The sequence below is a fragment of the Pinus tabuliformis genome, chromosome J (genome assembly GCF_031772625.1).
Source record: "Pinus tabuliformis cultivar Carrire ecotype Pingquan chromosome J, CPIR1, whole genome shotgun sequence".
Classification (NCBI taxonomy): Eukaryota; Viridiplantae; Streptophyta; class Pinopsida; order Pinales; family Pinaceae; genus Pinus; species Pinus tabuliformis.
The window spans coordinates 1,199,281,038-1,199,304,024 of NC_142295.1; the positions used below are offsets into that span (position 1 = coordinate 1,199,281,038).

Consider the following 22,987-nt stretch of genomic DNA (forward strand, 5'->3'; position numbering starts at 1 on the left):
TACATAAGAAATGAGGCTCTAAATGGCCTATAAAGTCCAAAAACAATGCTGCAAGCTATGAGGCCATTGGCCTACTACAAGTCTACAGTGTACATATGATCAATCATCAAGTTCATCACCACTACTAGACACAGGATCATCATCATGAGCTACATAGACATCATCTGGTTCAGAGTCTGAGGATGCCTCAGCCTGATCTGCAACCTCAGTATCAATGCCACCAATGACAATAGAAGTGGACCTAATGGAAGCACGAGTTTGTTGTCCTGCACGACTAGTGCCTTCCATTGGTTCTTTGCCTTTCCTTGATGCCGCTACTGATCCTGGTTTTGATGCCGCCACATAATCTGCCTCATCCCCCGCTAAAGCCATGTCGATATCAAAATCAGCCTCAAACACAGGATCTTCAGTCTCCTCCACCCATTCTGATGTTGGATCAATATCGTCCAACACAATGGGATCTAGATCAGGTGATTTGCTCATCATTTGGTTCCTCCTCAGTCGAAGGTTGTATTGCACAAAAACAAGATCATTTAACCGTTTTTGTTCCAAACAGTTTCTCTTCTTCGTGTGTATGCGCTCAAAAACAGCCCAATTATGCTCACAACCTGAAGCACTGCAAGTTTGACTGAGGACTCTAATTGCAAACCTTTGCAATTGAGGATACTGGCCACCAAATGACTCCCACCAATGTGCTGCAAAGAAAAAGACATTAATTAGTAACTTAGTTTATAATTTGAATTGTAAAGAACGTAAACAATTTTAACTTGAAAAGAAAAACAAAATGGAAATTGGAATTGCTTACCTGGTTGGTCCACATCTCTTGCCATCTTTGCCAAGTTTTTGCCAAAAGTACCACTTGCCATATTGAAAATAGTACGCTGTCTATGTATTTCCAACTGGTCTACATGGCTAGGGACCATGCGCTCCAAGCAATCAATCAATCCAGCTCTGACCTCCCCATCATGCTGATCGCTTAGCCGATTTTTATAGTGATACCTTGGGTTCAAAAAATACTCAGCTGCATGTATAGGACGATGGAGTTGATTGTTCCATCTGTTATCAATGATCTCCCATATACGACCATATTTAGCTAACCTGTCCTTGTAAGCTGCCTGTATCTGCTCCTATGCCTGATCCATAGCTTCATAAATGTAGCCCATGGCCAATCTTTCCCTATCCACCAACCTTAGCACCTTAACAAGGGGCTCGGTAATTTTCACAAGCTCTACAGACCTTTTCCAAAAATAAGTGTCTAACACTTTCTTTATGGTGTTTTTTCCATCTGGTCTACGAGCCCACCGAGATTCAGACCATTCTTCAGAGGAAAACATTTTCTGCAAGTTTTTATGTTGACCATTGAGACATTGTAATGTGAGGAAGTGAGTTGCAAATCTCGTAATTGCAGGCCTAACAAGCTTTTTGCCCCTAGTGTGTTTCCTCATTAGGTTCAATACCCATGAGTGGTTGTAAATGTATTTTGTAATGCACTTGGCATGCTCTACAATGTTTTTTACCCACTCCACTTTGCCTATATCCTCAAGCATGAGGTCTATGCAATGTGCAGCACATGGAGTCCAAAATATGGTCTTATATTTGGCCTCAACCATCTTTCCAGCAAGAACATAGTTTGAGGCATTATCAGTGATGACCTGCACAACATGCTGCTCCCCAACTTCCTGAATAACGTTATCCAAAAGCTCAAATAGAAGGATTGCATCCTTTACCTTATCAGATGCATCAACTGATTTCAAAAACATTGTTCCTTGAGGGCAAGAAACAAGGAAATTAATGATAGTGCGGTTCTTTCCATCGGACCATCCATCTGACATAATGGAACAACCTGTTTTGAGCCATGAATCTTTAAAATCAACCAAATACTCATCAATGGAAGATATCTCTTTTTGCAAAAGAGCTCCCCTCAAGTCATGCATACTAGGGCCTTTGAAGCCCTTTCATGCAGCTATAACAGAGTCCCACATAGCTTTGTAATAAGGTGAGCGAGCAACATTAAATGGGATATCTGAATCATACCACCATCTAGCAATGTATTGGTGAGAAGTTTCTTTGCATTGTCTTTTCCAATGTTGATCCAAAGTGGGTTGAGAACTTGGCTGGAAGGAAGTGGGATTAGAAGAGGCAATGTTGGCAGAAGATGAGAAATAACTTTGGATGTTTGTTCTCTTTGTTCCTTTTGATGGTTGGCCAACAAAAGGATGAACATAGTGAAAGGGGTCATTGGTGGAAGGGATAGAAGTGGAGTCTTGAATCTCATAATCATCATACCTACCCTCTTTCATGGCTTCTAATAATTCCCTCTTCCTTGCAATGTCATCTTGGATGGCCTTTTCCCTAGCCTTATCCTCATAAAATTTTTCAAGCTTGGAAATGTATTCTGCCCTAATAGGACCTAACAGTGCATTTGGTGCATCACATGGCTTTACTTGGCCTCTTATCCTAGCCGAGTGTTGTTTCAACCTAAGAATACCCCCACCTCCAATAGATTTATGGCATAATTTGCATATCATTTTTCCATCAATTACATCACAATGAGCCCATGCACTGTCCTTTCCTTTTGGAGCAATGTTTGCTTGAAATAATAACAATTTGAAAAAAATATGCCATTAAAAAAAAAAAATCGCAGCTAAGCAACATGGAAAACCAAAGATAAATGTAGGAAGACAAATGCACATGCAAGGCTCAAGCTACAAAATTTGATAGATCATAGCATAGAGCTAGAAAGTTTATAGCATACATGATAGATGAAGATCATAGAAGTGAGAAGTTTATAACACATAAAAAAAAAAATTCATGGACAACAGACTCAAATGAGGAATTATCAAGTGCAAATCCTTACCTGGAAATGCAAACTAGCTCCCTTAGCCTCCTCTTGAAGATGGCAACTCCATTGACAGCTACACACTATCTCCAAAATAGCTCCAACTCCAACTCCAAGATGACTACTTCAGCGAAAACTCCACACTCTCCAAGCTCACAAACAAACTCACAAACACTCCAAATCAGTTGTGTGAGACAAATAAGAGTGAGGGGTCTCTTATAGCTTGGAGAGGGTGTTTGACCGGTAACCGGTTTTTGAAAACGGTTTTAAAAACACTGGTTTAACGGCAATCGTGATTCCCAACAAGTAGTATCAAAGCGTAGGTCATGAGTTTGATACACACCCGACTTGCGTTGGGGAAGAGATTGTTGGACATTCGATAAACCAACGCTCCCCAGCCCCTCCGCAAGCCAAGATGCTGTTGATGACCTTATTCTTCTGTCAATTTCCTCTTTTAACTGCCCTCATTTTCCCTATGCGCAACAAAAAATTTAGACGCTTGTGTAAGGCAGGGCCAGGAGCTAGAATTAACATAAACCTTACCTGTTTGACTTCTATATTGAATGTAAGTGCTTTCATGATATCTTTGTTCCTTGCAGAGAAAATAATTTTTAGAGGGTTTGTTTGTAGACTTTGTGTTCGAAAAATGATACTTTTGATGCGCTTGTGTAAGGCAGGGCCAGGAGCTAGAATTAACATAAACCTTACCTGTTTGACTTCTATATTGAATGTAAGTGCTTTCATGATATCTTTGTTCCTTGCAGAGAAAATAATTTTTAGAGGGTTCGTTTGTAGACTTGTGTTGGAAAAATGATACTTTTGATCGTCTCGACTTTATTTATAGAGTTCACTGTGGTTAGAAATCTTTTCTAAAATTCTGTTTTTGGATTTTTGCATCACACATTCTTTGTTTCATTGTATGTAATGTTCCAAAGTATGCACGGTAATTTAGTTTTAATGTTTTTTAGATTTTCTAGTTAATGAATGGGCTGATTTCAGCCAGGGTCTCATGCCTCTTAAAAAGCCTTCTGCTGCAGCATCATGATCTGCTTGATATAGGGCCATTTTCATTTATGATCTTGTTATGGTTTTGTTTTCTCTTTATTCCCTATGTCTAATGTTATATTGATATCTTTGATTTGAATACTGTTTTAAAGATTGTATGATGTTGATTGTTCCCTATTTTTATTTGTTCCTGAGTTGTACTGTTTTTGTTCATATGTGATGCGTCACGTTGTTTGATATTTCGTTAGTTCTGATGGTCCATTTTAATTCTTCAGCCATTATATTCTCTGTTTAAAAATTAAATTTGCTTTCCATCTTCGACTTTGGTGCTTACTTTTGGAATGAAGTAGGAGTTCCTTTTGCTTAATTTTCTTGTCTTTTATTAATGCATTTTCTTCAATTTCTGACAATAGTGTTCACCTTAACATCTGTATCAGTTTTTGGCTGGATCAACTTTCTGTACTTTCTCATCCAAAGTTGTAACACTCGAACTCGACAAAGACTTTGCTTGCCTGGGGCTTGGAAAGATTCAGTGACTTAGAAGAACTCGGTTCGAGTAAGTAAGTAAATTTATTAAAGTCCAACTGATGACCACAAAAGTAGGTCAATGGGACTGGAGAAGAGTATAGTCAATATGACTACAACGTGGGAGTGAAAGGACATCTCCTAAAGAAAATGCTAAAAATAACATATCAAAAGAAAGAAACTAGTGGTAGTGCTGTCGCGACATGTATATATGAGACAATGATATAATACAAAATACTTGTCTGTGGCGTGATACAAAACAATAATGGCTTGCTAGAAAGGAATGAGTGAGGGAGATGGTGAGGTCTGGCAATGGAGCTAGAGATGTTAGGGGCTCTTGAGACTAATGACCGATGGCAAGGGAGGTGAACAGGGTACAAGTTTGCTGTCAAAGTCCCCTAGGGCCAGCAGTGGAACTGACTGTATGATCCCGAGGGGGATGTATGATCATTGGGGGGATGTATGAGCAAGGGATACTCCTAGCATCTGAGGTAAAAAAGAAGAAACTGTAAATAGGTCTTTGGCTGCACCTGTGGGATTGGGAGGTAGTCAGATGTGTTAGGGATGCCCTACTCTAGAGTTGTCTGGAGCTGGTACCTCTAGTGCTATGAGAACTTGCAAACTGATGTATGGTTCAACATCATCGAATTGGTCTCAATGGTATTTGTCGATCTCCCCGAGGGGAAGGCTGAGAAGAGACCCGAGATCTCACCCTTCTATTGTCTAGAGCACTGTGAACCTTTCCCTATTGATTGTGGGCTTGGTTTGACGAATCCACATGAAAGTATGAGGCTTTTGTCCTGGTAATCTCAGGGTGGGGCATGGTGTGTAGGTGCTATGATGATATGTGGTAGAAAATCTCCCTGATGAAGAGTGCTAAGCATCACTGGTCTTGGTACTTGCAGAAGGTAGAGAGGGAACCTCCCGAATCCCGATATAGACGTGACAATGTCCTCTGATCTCATGGTATAGGGGGCACCTAAAAATGAGGTGCATCTGTGTCTCCGCCTCCTGCAGGTGACACAGTTGGCAGATCTTATGCTATCCTATCAAGATTCTATGAAACTTGGTAAATAGTAAGAACTCAAAATATAGTAAATTTCTTGTAGAAAATATATTAATGGCATTTCAAATCAAGATAAGTTATAAAACAATTGTCTATGCACATATTCATAAGATCATCTCATAAAATAAACTACAAGATTTGGCAATATATTTGTCCGCTTAATGGTAAATGAAAATTAGAAAATAGGTTCCAATTCATGATTTTGTGATCAAGTTGTCAAATAGTACCAAGTTCATTAATTACTATTAAATATTTAACTTCATAATTCAAAACAAAATTATAAATTGAAAATAGAATGTAGACAATTTATCCAAGTCCAATCTCGAGTCTCATGCATGACTATGAGGATGCGTAAAATAAGCCCTCTAAGAGGTAGTTCCAACAATCGCTAAATTGAAGCAACAACTGTGATATAGGTGTATTAGGTGTTTTCAATTGAGATAATAACACGAGAGAGATGCTCAATCTTTGCATCATGCCAACTCAAATTCTTTGGTTGCATCATCTTCTAGGATTCCATATTCTTTGGTTGTAGTTGAATGTTGTAGTAAATGAAGACCCGACTGCTCATGCTCCAACCTCTTTTGATTTTTGTGGATGCACTCAAATAATGATTAGTTTTCCTCACAACCTGAGGAGTTGCAGGGTTGACTCAAAATGTTGATTGCAAGCTCTTGTAGTTGTGGTGTCTCAGAGCCATAATCTATTCACCAATGGGCTATTTTTAAAAAAATTATTACAAGCTTTGCAATGCCAAACTTGAAAATGTAAACTAGGAAATTATAATGTTGAATTTTATAAATCAAATCTTCTTGGGCATTTTATAGTTTTTATGTTGGGTTTAATCCTTGTACAAATATCACTGCACAATGATCTTCTCTTGAATGTTTTGTACAAGGTGTGGTTGGTGGCAAATTTAAGAGATGGGTCTATCACCCGTTTAAGCTCTCTCCTAGGTAAGCTAAGGGGGGTGGTCCCTAAATGAAAAACTAAGTTAAAAGGTATGTGATGTTTCTAGGAGATGTTAAGATTAATTTGGATTACTTGAGATTATTTGCAAATATAATGAGAAATATGAAATGAAATATACTTCAATAACCATCAACACATAAATAAAAGATGAGCACATATAAAAGCAATGCCTTCAATATTGCTTCAAAGTAAGTAACACTTGCTCCAAAAAATGAAATGTTTCAAAATGAAGCACAAGTAACCTTGTCAATCAAATAGATGTTAGAATTAGATGATATTACTTGCAAGATATGAAATTATTCAAAGAAATGCTTTCATAGTATAACCATTCACAATTCTAAAGCATGTAAACAAGCAATGAAAATAACTTGCAATGAAATAAGCTAAAACTTCACTTGCAGAATGAAAGATATGGTATTATCCCAAATGAGATATTACAAAATAATCATTTCGAAACATTTTCATCATGACAAGTATCTAAATAAATTGCAAGTAAAATAGCTTGAAAAGTAAAGTGTGTTAATATGAAATGCAGTTAACCAAGGTTAGATGCAATTGTCTTGGTTAATTTTAATTAAAATGCCTACTCTAAGTAAAAGGTCCTCCTCTTGAACTCTTGCCAAAGGGTAAAAATTGGGGTGACTGTAAGAAAGAGGGGTTGAGGACACAATGGTGTTGTTAAAGATACCCTTCCCATCAGTCTTACGAGCCAACATGTGCCTTCATTCCTACAAGGGGACAAGCCACCTCCACAACTGCATGGTCACACACTCTTTACCTTACTTCGTACCAATTGGAAGAATTCCAAGAAAGTCTTTTCCCTATGACGTCTATCAACCAAGCTTATGTTTGAAGGTTAATTGAGTTAAAATGCAATTGCAAACTATGCTAAAATGCCTAAATGTAATGCAAGTAAGTTTTCCCAAGAGATATTTGCAATGGTTCAAACTAATGGAAATGAGGTAATGCTCAAAGTAAATTGCAAATGTAACTTCAATTGGAAAAGGAAATTAGCTTGCAAGTAAAGTAAAATGATGCAAGTAAGTTTGCTCACAATGATATAACTTGAATTTTTTTTTCTCAAAATTCTACAATTCATATAAACATAAGCTTCATAAATGGAATTGAAATTGTAAATTGCTCAAGTAAATGCCACAAACCATTAACTTATAGCAATTGGAAATGAGATGAAGCTAAAAAAGTGAATGTTTGCTTGTAAAATATGCTTGAAAAATAAATGAGCAAAATAACAAGTGAGCCTATAGTGAGGCAATTGTATTCCAAAGAAAACAAATTGTTGAGCAACTAAATTAAACTTGCATATAACTCCAAATATTTGCATGTAAGAAAGGAGTTCTTGTAAAACAAAATATCAACTTATACTTCAAAGCAAAATGAAATGCAAAGCATCAAATGAACTTGTAGCAATATCTAACTTAGAAATCGAAATGCGATGGTGAGGTTGTGTTAATTTTAAAGCATGCAATGTAAAACCCACACAAAATCCTCCTTCCAAAGAGGAGAAAGGATGCCTTGGGTAAACCCAAGCTCCCACAAGAAAAAGGGATCTGTTATTATGATATTACATTGGAGTTAAAACCTCTTAGAGGGCTGCCCAAAAGATGAAGGGGATTTACACAAGATGAGAGCTAGAGCTAGCTAGAATATCTCTCCAAACTATAGCAACCTCAAAGGACAATGAAGTCCTTCTAAAATCAGAAAATTACAAGCTCCCAAAGGCCCACGACCTAGCCTTCTTTGCAGCTCCTAGTGTCCACGACCTCCTTAGAATGAATCTTGAATGCTTGAGAGATCTTGCAAGAAAATAGTAAGTTTTAATGGTCTTTTCTCAAGGCACTTGTTGTCAAAACTCTAACTATGGGCTACAAAACCAAGACAAAATTAGTGTAGAGAGAACATATAAGGTGAACAAATATGATACAAAAATAGTGTACAAAACCAAATCAAGTGATAGGAGTGAACCTCATCACTTGCCTAGTTTGGAAAATGCTTTTAAATAGCTAAATAGACCAATGAAAACACAATTTTTTAAAGAGATTTAAATTTAAAAATACTTCGCTTGTATATAAGCAATGTCCAAGAGAAACCTTGCAAAACCACTTCGTAAGATGGACTATGGAAACTCAAAGAACCAATGATAGCTTTTTGGAGAATGTGCCAAGAGTGGGTTGGTCTCTCCAAAGACTTCCCCTCATGCTTGATATTTGATCCCAACAAGATTTTCCTCCACAAAACTTCAATCAAACATTGATTCTATATAGATCTAGGAAATAAGCTATGTTGCCAGGAAACGTGGGTTCGGGTATGGGTACGAGGATGAGGATGGGTACGGGTACATCATTTTTTGAAACAGGGTGTGTGGGTTCGTCGGGGGTATATTATAATTTATATTTATAATATATAAATATTATATTTTATAAATTATAATATAAATGAATTTGTATATATTTCTACTTTAAACAAGAAAACTAAAATATTTATGATTTAAACTTTATATATTTAAACATTCACATCATTGAATATTCAACATTCACAATGAAATTTGAAAATTTCTAGTTTGATATCATGTGAAAATTGGAATTTACATATTAATAATAATCATCTTAAAATTGGGAACTAGGGCCAAACTCCACGTGAGTCATCTTATTTATGAAAGTTAGATTCCTCTCTCCAAGAGGTGTAGGATTAATCTAGAGATCATCCGATTCCGACATGTACAAATGAAGTTATGGACAAATTGTCAAGGTTGGCCAACAAACTTATGTAGGCTCAGAAGCCCAACAGTCACATCTATTCATCCTCAACATTTGCTATAAATACATGATGACTTAGCCTCATTTGGACACATTCATCTTCACACTTTTCTCTCTCTCTCCTCATTGATTGGTTACAGATTTTTGGGCCTCTCTTTGTCCACATGTTCGAAATTTAAGGAGAGAGAAATTTCAGGAGGCCAAAATTTCAGGAAGCTAAAATTTTAGGAGACAAAATTTTTGGACAATTTGACCTAGCATTGACTGCAGCTACGGCTGATCGCAGGTGGGCTGTTTGACCAGACTTTGACTGGGTTGAATTTCACTGTTTTGAGGGTTGTTTTATCTTGTTGTTTGGACGCTGAAGTTGTTTGAAGTTGACCGATTTGCTGAGTGTCAAATTTGCCCTGTTGATTAGCGTTGACTTTTCTGGTTAGGGCTCTTTTGCTGCTGTTATAAATTATCATATTTGTAAAGTGTACTATCACTCTCTGTTGAACTATTGAAAACTAAAAGAAGATTTGATTAAGGGTTTTCCCACATTGGGGTTTTTCCCTCGCTGGTGCCACATCTTGTGTCCTCTTGTCTTCTACTGTTTATGTTTATGTTCTATTTGCGTTTTACTATCATGTTGATGTGATTGCTAATCTGAATATTGGTATTGGGCTAATAAAGAAATTGAAGTAAAATTGCTATAAAGCATAGAACATACCATTGTTGCCTAAAATTAACAAATCATGATATATGTCCACTGTCATACTACATTAAAAATTTTCCTCAAGGCATCTCCAAACAAGAACTAAGAAATTTTAAAATACTAAGATAAAAATAGCTAATAGTGAACAATGGCTTCCTCAAGCCATGTCATCAACATCACTTAGATCTTCAGTTAGCGTGCTCTCCAGGTAGGAATCACTTTCATCTTGAGGCTTCTGCTCATCCACAGCAACTGGAGGTATCTCAATAAGGCCATTTGGTTGTATCTCCTCGTCCACACACATAACATCATTTGTGTATTGGTTCCATCTCTTAAAAGGACCCTCCTTGTACCCAGGTCTTTTTGAGATATGAGATGAAGTGTGCTATGAATGTACATTAAGTTCTCTGCCTTCTTTGAGCCCAACCTATTTCTCTTTACTGAATGGATAAAGGCATAAGTACTCCAATTCCTCTCACAAGATGAAGAACTAGCTAATTGGAGTATTAGGGGAAGCCCATTAAATTAATTAAAAGTTTAAAAATAAAAACAAAAAATAACCCCAAAGAACCCGATTTTGGGGTTCCAAGTACCCATCGTTAGGGTTCTTTGCACCCATCAAGACAAAAGAACCCAATATTTTTAATGGAGAACATGGTTTTTATGGGTTCTTCTTAGAAGCACCCATACCCGATTCCAGTACTTGGGGACAAGAACCCAGGACGGGTTTGAGAACCCCACCCCCGGGTTTGCGAACCTGTGCAACATAGCAAATAAACAATGATAAGAAAACTCTAGAAATTTATTGGAAAATAGTTAGAGATTTTTATGCCTAGAGCATACATCTAAATCAATTGCTAATGCAAGATAGCTTTACATTAACAAATCTACAAGAGCATATGGAAAGAACATAGATCAAAGCATGAACAAAAGAAATTATACCAATAGTGAGCCAATCATCATATTCCAATGGAACAACAACTCATGAATGAACCCCGAAGTCTTTTATTGTAATGGAGAACAAGTGTACATAAGAGTAGAGCTTTCTTAAGCACAATAACTTGTAACAGTGATTGATCATAGTGAGAGCCCGTGGCTCTATTATATAGAAGTTTGGGGGCCAATCCCAAGGCAAATGGTGACAATCTCAAGACAAAAGGGTGACCATCCTGATGCTCCTTCATGTAGATTCGAATTTCCCAAGTGGCAACTTGATTTCTTCTTTAGAGGCCCACGCAATCCTTGATGAGGGAGTTCGAATTAGATGAGAGGACATGTGGGAGAGTGAAATGGAATGGTAGGAGACCACTCTCCACCTCACTCAAGCAAACTCTAATCCAATCTCAAGTCAAATCATGATATCTCCTTGAAGCTCGAGTTAACTTGCTCACATCGTGGATCTTGTCATTGGAACTCGTTGTCTTCTCCACAAAAAAATCGATTTTCTTGATTTGTGGCTTATGTGGAGTCCACATCACTTGGTAGCTCAACTTTGACCTTTAGATGATTTCCACTTCATTTCCACATCATTTAGCATGTGTGGATATTTATTTTTCTCCATTTATTTAATTGTTGGCTCAATTTATTGCCACATTTTCTGCTAGACTTAGGAAAAGTGGGTTTTGAGGGTTTAGAACTTATTTTTTACCTCTCAATTTGTGCCATAGACGAAATTTGAGGGTGAGAGGTGTAATTTTGAACACACATAGCCTATACAACTTCTCTAAACACCCCTTATTGCATATTACTATATTACATTAAGAGTTTATTCAAATTTCCAACCTGCGGGAAATTTAAGAAATTTTTAAAAAATGACCCGTGGACCTAACCAAATTCCACAAAATTTTACATGTGATCTAGTATGGTAATATACAATGACTCTAGACACTAGGACTCACCCAAGGCCTCACCTTTAAGTCGTACTCCGACTTTGGGGTTATGCTTGGAGGAAAAAACTCAATTAATTGTTAGGTCCCCGTAAGGATATAATAATTAACCAAGTGAAAATAACCTCCCAGAGTAAACTCACTTGATGACAAGATTCCAAGTTACCTGGGCTTGTTACATGACTCAACTCATCATACTAGCATCACTTTGCATCATCCTTGCACGACTTGTGGAATCTGGATACAACAGAAGAAGATGAGAAAAAGAAGTAGAGTTGAAAAACTTTGATGATATGATAAACTCTGATGGTACATGAAGCCTCTGGTACATCCTTGGGCATGGAGTCTTCAAAAATCTTTGGGTACACTTCAGTGATCAACAAGTGCCATGAGGGTAGAGGGGGCTTCTAGCTATGAGATACCATCAAAAGGAGATCAACGTTCTTAACCTCCCTACCAAGCCAAGCTAGATTTACTCCCCTCAATTTGTTATTCCTCTCAAATGGTTACTTATCAACTAGGTCACTTCATAGTGTGCATTCGCCTAAGTGCATGTATTCGACCAAGTGCTTGCATTCAGCCAAGTGCTTGTATTCAGCCAAGCTGGAATTTCATTTTTGAGTCTACTTATGTTAAGGATGTGGATGATGAGAATTCAGATGATTCACTCACATCATTAGATTGTAGAGCCTAGTGTCTAGACTATAGTTGTTAAGTACTGGTATGCTTACTTTTGGATTCTACAGGCCATTTAGAGGGTTTGTTTATGTATTTTGGTTCAGATATGCATTGCACTAAGTGCATATTTTGGTTATATGCGCTCTTATTTGCTATGCACAAGAGAAACATTGGATATTTGTATAATGATTTGCATTCACATGGATATATATATATATATATATATTTATTTTTTCCTTTTTTATACAAAATTTGAATATTTTATGTATTTTTTGGTTGGCTGATACATGAATATAAATATGTTTTTTTCAAAATTCGAATATTTTATGTAGTTTTGGCGAGTGATTTTGTGGTCTGGTTTGTAGGGTTGTCTAATTCTATGACCCATCCAGTTCTGACAGCATTGTTTGTGTTTTGGCCATTACTTTTGTAGGGCAACCATCACATTCGATGTATTTGTATTGGATTTTCACTAGGTGGTGTTTCAGCTTGTTTATGCACGCAAACGTAACAGCTGGACAATAATTGCTCTTGACTTGCTTGTTATCATTTGGATCCACCCAGACATAATGCTGCCATGCTTGATCAAAAAGCTCTTAGCTTTGGACTTAGGTGCCATGGATAAAAGTCTAGATTGGCAGAATGTATGGTAGAATTGGATAATTAACATGCTCTTATAAGTGTATGGCAGAATCTAACAGATTGATTAAAAATCTAAGAGCTTGGCCTTTCATGTGATGGCATATTTGTTAAAAGTTTAATAAGAAATTGGAAGTATATACATGGACTGTGAACAGACCTGTTTCACACAAGAATAATGCAGCGTCCTTGAGTCCTCCATACAGCGAAAATGCAGCCAATAAAACACTACAATGATTAACTTGGCCTCCTTCACAAACTGTCATACACACTTAGTGAATAAAATCACTCTGTACAGTCACACCTACAGTGAAATGATGAGATATGAGAGTGAAATGAGAGGGAGTTTCCATTTAAGGTCGAGTTTAGATTTTAGGTTTTGTTCCTGCCTTTTTTTCCTCCAAAACCTGTTTTAGCCATCAAATTTCCATGCCAGGGTCCATTTCCATGGTGGTGAATTAGACTCGTGAGTCCCTGCGAGTCTGGCCATGTCTGCCGTGTGCCATGTCTCTGGGTTTGAGCTGAGTACTCATCTCAAGTGACTTGGGTAGACTCACATTTGAAATTGTGTGTGAAATTTGAAATGTAAATGCATAAAGAGTTCTTTTCTTGTGCTAGTCTTTTATGGTCCTACATCTTCCCTTCTTAGTTTCCTATTATGTTTACTTTATTAATGCAAACTGTGCAGATTCTATATTTTTATTTTATCAATTTTATTAGTTGGATGGTTGGACAGAGATTATGGACCTCTTGTTAAGATATTGATTTTGACAAGTTGTGGGGGTCAATGTTTTTGAAATTTTATGCCACTAGTGTGAAGGTAAAAGATGGCACATATTTGATGGGTCAATTCAAAGAGGTAATTGAGGAGGTAAGTCGGGGAAAAATGTGGTACAGATTGCAACAAGTTTTTTGATAATGTACTTGCAGGGAGGATGATTGAGTATGAATATCGAGATATTTTGCATTCTTTGTGTTGGTCATTGTGTCAATCACTTAAAGAGAGTCATTTTCTCTGTGGTTGTGATGGAAGGGGCTCAAGACTAGTGATGGTATAAAAAAGTGAGGACCTTATTGCTGGCTCATCTAATGAATTTTCTGTAACGGTGGAGGAGACAATGTCCATAGTTAACAGTATCACAGATGCCCTTTGCATATTTCAAATCGACCCTCTCTACTTGGGGGATGTCTATAAATAAGTGTATGGATTAGATGAGGGAGGGAATTCTGGAATTGTCACAAATAAAAGGGATGAATTATGTTATGTTAGCTTGGAGAGGCATAAGATGCTTCACGCCCCTCTTCATTTAGTGGAATTTCACTTCAATCCAAAATTGCTTCAAAAGAAAATAAAAGAAGATGCATAAGTTATGCGAACAGGGATAAGATGCTTCACACCCCTTTTCATTTAGTGGCTTTTCACTTCAATCCAAAATTGTTTCAAAAGAAAGCAAAAGAAGATTCATAAGTTATGCAAAATCAACAAGTGTTTGTTGGGATATTTAGACACATGGGAGCTAGTTAAGTTTAACTTGGTCTAATTTGACTATTAGATAAAATTGTGTTTCTTAGTTCTTGTTTAGTATGTGCATTAGTTGCATTGTAATCCGATGGTCACCATGTGCTCTAGACATATTGTGATTCTACAACTTGTATTCTCCTTGATACTATTGGACACTGATTTGTTGTTTTAACACTTGTTTGGTCCATTATCTATATTTAAAGAGCATGGAGGGTCATAGTCGTTGATCGATTGTGAGAACTTTCTTATGTAAATTTGTTTTCTTTTACATTAATAAAATTGGCTCAAGTGGCCACATTGGCTGTGGCTGTGGATTGTTTCTCTCTTAAAGGGTTTTAACCATGTAAACATACTGGTGTTATGATCTTTGATCTAGTTGTGTGAGTGGTTATTGAAGGTGTTCATATAGTATGGAATACCTTGTTTCCCAAAACATGGTATCAGATGGGTTTGATCATACCAACTTGAATGCATTAGAGCCGATCAAATTCCACTGTTAAGTTTGCTTGGGATAGAGTAGTACAGGGATGGGTGACCTCCCAGGAATTCCTACTATTGCAACCTCCTTGTTCGGGAAAACAAAGTATTCCATATGGAACGAACACCATCAGTAACCACTCAATCAACCAGATCGAAGATCACAGTGTTGGTCTGTAAGTAAAACCCTCTAAGAGGGAAACAATCCATGACCCTATTAATGCAAGGGAATTTTTTTTTTACACGAGAATTCCAACAACAGATCGTCAACCATGACCCTCCATGCTCTTATCATGGAGCAATCGGGTGCTAAGCCATAGATCAAAAGTTGTTAATATTGAGGAGAATATAAGCCGTTGGATCACTCCTATGTCACACGGTTCGAGTTCGACAATGATTAAGTTCGATTTGAATTCGAATTTTCCGATCAGGTTCGAATGAGGTTCGACATTAGGTTCGACTATACATATTTTTCAATATATATATATATATATATATATATATATATATATCTATATATGAAAAAATAATAGAAAATTCAAAATCGATCCATAAACACATGAATACAAATTCTTATTAGTAAACATACATGAATAATGTAATCATTCTAACATCTAGTTAAATGTAAACATACACAATAGTAGTTTGCAAAAGGAAATGACATAATTTTCAGTCTTCAAAATTTAAATGAATGTCAAATACTAGTAATCTTTTAAAAAATCACATAATCAAAACATGATCAAAATTTAAACATACACATCATTGTAGGACATCTTCAAATTTCAAAATTTTAAATATCATCAAAGTCATCAACACATGGAATTCCATCATTTGGCTCATCTAGTGAGTCATCATCAATGAAGTCATAAAGACCATTGCCAAATAGTTATAATCCAGCCAAAATTTCCTTTGTTTTTGAGAAAAATTGTAGCCTCATTTGACTACAACATTTATTTTTTATCACAGTTTAATCAACAAGAATAAATTAATATAACATACTATTTAATACACATTGATAGATAACTTTCAAATATTTTTTATTAAATTACTTTTAAATTTATTGTGCCTCTCAACCCAATATGGTAGAGATGTTGTAATGTAATGTTTAATATTTTGACTAAGTCAAACATTTTAACTTCGTAAAAATAAAAATAAAAATAACCCATAATAATAAAAAATAAAAATGGCCAATATAAATTTGTTAATATTAAAATATAATTATGCGAATAGGGATATTTATTCCTACTATCCAGCTAATAACTATTCATAATTAAGTTAAAATTCTAAAACTCTATTCTACAATAAACATGCCTATTATTATTATAATTAAAAAAATAATATATGAGTTAGACATAAATATTAAAAAAATCATGCAACAAAAATTGTAATTATAGAGAATCAACTCCACTCTACATGGAGATTTTGTCATGGCTTACTCATACCACAAACTCAAAAAATCATAACTCATGTTCATAAAGCATATTTTTTAATTAATGAATTTAATTAAAAGGTAGAATGAGATAACAACTCTTAAAATAAATCTATCGCCATAAATATTCTAGAATATTTTGTGGAGTTTATATGATAAGCTATTTAACTACTTCTATAACAAACCTATGGGCAATCTAGGTCATAACATTAACTATGACTCTTCTAAGACTCGGACTCCTAACAACACTTTAGTGAGTGTTATGACTCAAACACCCCCTTAACATGAAAAAGCACTTTTCATTTTTATTCCCCCTCCCGAATAGAAAACTTCAAGATCAAAGTTTTGTTGCCAGGAGTTAGAGTTAAAGATGTTAACAAAAACTTGGTAATGACTTAGCTACTCCTCTCTTGTCACAGATCTCCATACAGATGTAGTCAGACTCATATAGGCATGATTCCAAAGTTCCCTCGAAATTCCAGAATTCCTTAATTCCATTACATAATCATCCATGTCGAGCAAGCATATACCTTCCCCGCTCTCATGGAGGTCCATTTGTTCACAATAATAACTCATCATTGTGACTTTTTACGCCATCATCCTGTCGAATATTTTTCCTTTTACAAGCAAAAAAGTTAGCGGTAGGCTCTTAGCCTTGTCTCACTGAAACACTTGACCAAATGTGAGACTCAAAACCATACTTTCAGAAGCATTTTTCATATTTTCGTAACAAATACATATTGGTTTCAAAATTTAAATTTAGCTCAAGTTCTTCTAGAGCCAGTATTACGTATGTACTAAAACCAACTCAATAAAATACATAATAACTAAACTGCATATATCTTCGGTCATTGTGCTTCTTCTCGAGATTAACCAAGAGAATGCTCCGTAACTTACATAAGTCTACAAACACAAGATCTGGGTTTTCTAAAATTTTGCTGCCACAAATCTCGGCTTTGCAAGTCTTCACGCCTACGTTTTAAGGGTATCTATCTAATAGCAACACGGTATGCGGCCCCTGGTTTTTCTTCTAAACAGCCAAATAAAACCGTCAAGAAAACCGTCGAACCTCAAAAAATTCGTTTAAGTTCGCGTTGAGGTTCGATGAAGTTCGATGAGGTTTGGGTTCGACTTGAGGTTCGAATTTCAGGTTCGGCGAACCTGAACGAACTTCAATTTTTTTTTCAGGTTCGCTGAATTTCGAACCTAAAGCTTCAGGTTCGCCGAACCCTGTGACATAGGATCACTCTATGTCTAGAACATATTGTGACCTTCCGATTACAATGCAACTAATGCGCGCTAAAGAAACACACTTTTACCTAATAGATATATTAGACCAAGTTGAACTTAACTAGCTCCTATGAGTTGGTTTACTTTGATTTTTAGGCTTTGAGCTGAATTATGATGTGACTTCATGTTTTATAATCCATGATGATTTGACTTATAACTTCAATTTCATCCATATTTGTGCAATTTTTTGGTCTCATGTTTCTTGTTCTGCTTCCTCTTTCTGGTCACATAGGTCCAGACACATCTCTTCCATTTTTAAAGTGTCTTTTAAGAGATGTGAATAGTTCATAACTGTGAACAGTAATTGTGTCTATGAATCTTTTAGAGCAGTCTTCTGTTTTGGTGACCTGTATCTGCACTTATTTTCTGTAAAATATTGGTTGATACGAGTGAGGTGTTAGTAATTTTCCTTTTTGCTTTAATAGATTCTAGTTGGCAGATTTTGTTGTTGATAGTTCATGGTTGAAAGCTACAGTACCAGGCTAACAGAATCTTTGTATGTCAGGCTTACAGAGCAAGCATGTTGAAAGCTTTCAAGAAGACTCTAGAAGAGGGGATTTTCACCTTTATAATTGGTATGGATCTATATATGGATTAGCTTCTCTATACGCTAAGGCAAATGCCATGAAATAAGTGAGATTGATTAAAGCTGCAATGCAATATCTCATATTTTCTTCCCAAAATTGCCCGATGTTCGTTGTTTCAATTTTCAAATAATTTGATATAGGCATAATATCTTGAAACCCTTGGTGATACAGCCTGATATCTGTTGTGACCTAAATGCTAGAATTGAATTGTCTCTACCTGATTGATTGATTGATTGATTGATTGATTTATGAATCATGATGTATTTGCAATTGGTTTCCTTATGTACTGTCCACCTGAGATATATTCCTTTCTTATTTTATATTTATATCAAGTTTAAGGGAAGGAATGGGAGAAGAGTGTTCTTATAAACCCTTAATGTGGCAATCTTTGAGTGTTCCCCATCTATGATGTTTTACACCAAACATGTGCTAAGTTTCTAGTCTAATATCAGTATCAGTGTTAGAAGGATGTAGTCCCTACACACTACTTTCATTTTCACTAACCAAAGATGCAGTGCTGCTCGGACAATTGACCCTTTTGTTGCTGGCATGTGTGCCTCATCTTAGTGGATGACCGCAATCTGCGGGTAGCTGATTTTGCTCAGTTTTGGGCAGTTGCAAAGGTATACCCTCTTTGCTCTTGTTTTTCTGATTACACTTATTAATAGTACATATTTATTAATAACGATTTTTTCACACATGAGATTGATCCATGAGTTTTCAAGTCATGTTCTGATAGAGTCTCTAACACTTAACCAGTTTTTGGTTTATAACATATGCTTAAGTAGACATATTTAACATGTTAATTATGGTGCTTGGATGTGTTTAGAGAGCTTAAAAGCTAGCACTGCTAGTATTTTGTGCATCAGCCAGAATTGGATTACCTGAAAGCCTTCCTAAAATTGGTATCCAGAAACTGAATATTGAATAAATCCTTCAACTGCAACAGCTGTAACACAGATATTGGTTTACATCTGATTAATTTGTTGAATAGACACTTTATTGTAGATGGATAAATTAAACTAGTTTAAGCTTGCCCAACAGAAAAATTGCATGTGTTGTAGTAGATTGCCCAATACAAGTGTTCAAGAAATGGAAATGGCAAACATAAACCAATCTCAAATGTATGCTAAAATGAGAATGGATATGAGTGTTATGTTAAAAAACTAATCATGCATGAATGAGCTTAGCAATGAGCTTAACAAAGAAAATTAGAGTAACTAAACTAAGAGATTAGTCCACCCACAAGCAATGATCCTCCCTCTAAATGGGGAGAAAGGATACCATGGGAAAAATCCCAAGCTCCCTCACAAGAAAAAATATTCTTTTTATTAGAGATTGGTTATAAATAGAGAAAAGAAAATCATTTTGAGAAGACTTCCCAAGGAAATCAAAGGAGTCTTTTACAGCGTGCCACTTTCAAGGGCTAGATCTCTTCAAGTAACAACCAGAGGAGAGTCTTTGACGAAATCTGAAAATACAAGAAACAAATTTGCAACAATCAAATCAGCCACAAAGAGAGTTGTATTCAACGCTAAGGAGAGAGGCTAAGCTTCCTCTAGCCCACAACCTAGTGAGAGAATGATGCTTCTCCTGAAAGTAGAACTTGTCCTTTCAAGAAATGATGCCTCAAATACTCACAACCTCCTTGAATTTTCGTCTCAAAATGCTCCAAAGGTTCTGCAAATAACTTTGATAAATGTATCAAACGGAAACTCCCTCAAGCTGCCACAAGGATTGAATTAGTAAATCTGCTTAAAAGGTCAAGGGCTAGATCTCTTCAAGTAACAACCACAGGAGAGTCTTTGACGAAATCTGAAAATACAAGAAACAAATTTGCAGCAATCAAATCAGCCACAAAGAGAGTTGTATTCAACGCTAAGGAGAGAGGCTAAGCCTCCTCTAGCCCACAACCTAGTGAGAGAATAATGCTTCCCTCAAAGTAGAACTCATCCTTTCAAGAAATGATGCCTCAAATACTCACAACCTCCTTGAATTTTCGTCTCAAAATGCTCCAAAGGTCCTGCAAATAACTTGATAAATGTATCAAATGAAAACTCCCTCAAGCTGCCACAAGGATTGAATTAGTAAATCTGCTCAAAAGGGGCTGCAAAACAGATCCAAAATTAGTGGAAAGATGACTCGAAAGAGTCAAAATGATAATCTACAAGTAGTGTACAGGAACTATATCAAGACATGCAAGTGGAACCTCATACTTGTCTAGTTAAAAAGTTAAAACCATTCTCTAGGTAGCAAATAAAATCTTTGAAAGCACAAGATATTGATCAAGAAAAATATTGAATTTAAAGTTATGTAATTTTAGTAGGTTAGAGGAACCGAAACTCCCTCTTTCAAAATCGTGTGATGAGATCTTTGAGACAAAACTGATTGGGTTCTTCTATTCTTGATCTTGGGAGTTAGTTCGTCTATTGGAGAGTTACCCCATGCCCAAGTAAATCCTTCAACCAAATCTAAAGAACTCTACACACTTGGAAAAAGATGTCAGCAATCATAAAGGGATTAGAATATACAATGAAGGAGAAGACTAGAGATTTCACCAAATATCTTCTAGTGCTCCTCTTCCTAGAGTGTTTATCTAACTCAAAAACCATACAAGATAGCTTGCATATGTTAATCCAAACAAGTAGCAAAATGATAACTAGCATAATCCAACATACATGTAGAATGTAAAGCACAACAATTGAAATAATATCACCTCAAGCAATGGAAGGAGAACACCAACACAATAGTACCCCAAAGTCTTTTTATTATATGAAAATGAATACAAAATCTAGTAGTCTCCATAAGCCCAATAGCTCGTTCTAAATATACAATATGAGAGCCAAAGACTCATTTAAATAGAACTATGGGAGCCAATCACAATGTGAGTGCAAGTGACAAGTGGAAGGGTGAAGATCCGAATGCTAGCAAGTCAAATTCCAAGTGGCTGAGTTGCTCGATGAAAACTGATGTCAAGTGCTGAAGATGGCAGTGACACCTTACCGTTCCTCAAATATTCTCAAATCTCTTGTACGTATGCTCTTGAGAAACATGTGTGAGAAGAGTGGAAGTAAGTGGGAGCAATATCCCATGAAATGTGCAGCCCCAAATTACCATGTCACAGTCCCAAAATACTGTCTCTTCATTACTTGTGTTGAACTCAGAAATCAGGCCTGCGTATAATTGAGTGAAGAGGACCAGCGTACAAATCTTGGTTTTGTTGAGTGTGACATGTGTGAAGATAAGGGGGACAAGTCTCCTTTAGAACTCCTGTAAATTCCCTGTCAAACTGCAAGCAAACTATCCTCTGAATATTCTCTAAAATCTGAACTGTAATGGATTGCCTCTTAATTTGCTGCATATGATTGAATATGAGTGCCAGCGTGGGGTCTTCAAACTGAACTGCTGTTAACTGTGCGTTCAATCTTTTCCTCATGTGCATATTGTTTGAGCTGCCATGTGTAATCAGCGTACAAACAAATCAAACTTGTGTGGGGATGGAGTGGAGCTGCTGCGTTGACACTTTGAATGGGCCAACATGGATCTCTTTTATGGCATGTGCTTATTTGCTTTTTGGCTATATGTAGATTATGGAGAGTGAGTGGGGTCCATTCCCCACTCATTTTATTAGAATCTGAACTTTAATCTCCAACAACAATTAAATCAGTAACTTAACTTTTCACCATATAAAATATTTCAGCGTGGCCTCTGTAACTCATCGTGGAACCTCTTGACTTGCCACTTGGAACTTTGACTATGACTTTCCTCCATGTGGTGGGCCCCACATGGCTGCCACATCACCTTATATTCCTTATATTTCCATGTCAAAAGTTGACTTATTTTGACTTTGGAAAAATTCTAAATTTTTTCAATTATTCATTTTTTTGAGTTTTTTCCTCATTTTTTGCCACTTTCATTAGGAAAATCCTATGATACCGGATCTATCAAGTCTAATGGCTGGATCCGCAGATCAGAGACGGATTCGGATCCGGATCCGCAAAGATCCGTTCTGTCCAGCGTTTCGGGTGAAAAACTGTCAACGTCAACGTGCAAATCTGCAGCGAATGTTAGAACAAAATTCCAAAACAGAAAATTTAATCATCCAGACGCAAGCCAGTTAAGGAATGATAAAGAATAGATTATTGAATTGCGTCCGCGAAAATAAACTAGGGAGTCTACCAACACCAATTTATTATTTTATGTTATTTGACCATATTACAAGGTTTAATACAAGACATTATAAACTTTAAAGTTTAATGCAGGTTACGTGAAGTTTATAATCCACTCATATTTATTCAGATATTTTAAAGTTTAAGAAGTAAATTTTTATTTAGATATTTTTAAAGTTTAAAAAGCAAGTTTTTATTTAGATATTTTAAAGCTTAAAAAGTAAATTTTTATTTTAATCAATTTTAAAGTAAGTTTTCTAAAATAAGTTTAATAATTTGCTTAATATAAATATTATAACCAATAATTAATGTTTAAATATTTATAAATGATGTATTAATTCTATTATGATTAAATTAATAATTATTTTTAAAGTATTATATTGAAGTTATATATTTAAAAATTCACATATGTTTTTTATTTTTATATAAATT

General features: G+C 36.0%; 1 protein-coding gene across 1 annotated transcript in view; it reads left to right on the forward strand.

The window, feature by feature from the left end:
- Positions 1–22,987, forward strand: part of LOC149231421 (P-loop containing nucleoside triphosphate hydrolases superfamily protein) — a 128,324-nt gene that overhangs the window by 84,071 nt on the left and 21,266 nt on the right. Inside the window, exons 7-8 of the mRNA XM_089381635.1 lie at positions 18,305–18,374; positions 18,954–19,009. Coding sequence (XP_089237761.1) covers positions 18,305–18,374; positions 18,954–19,009 — 126 coding nt within the window. The remainder of the gene's footprint in view (positions 1–18,304; positions 18,375–18,953; positions 19,010–22,987) is intronic.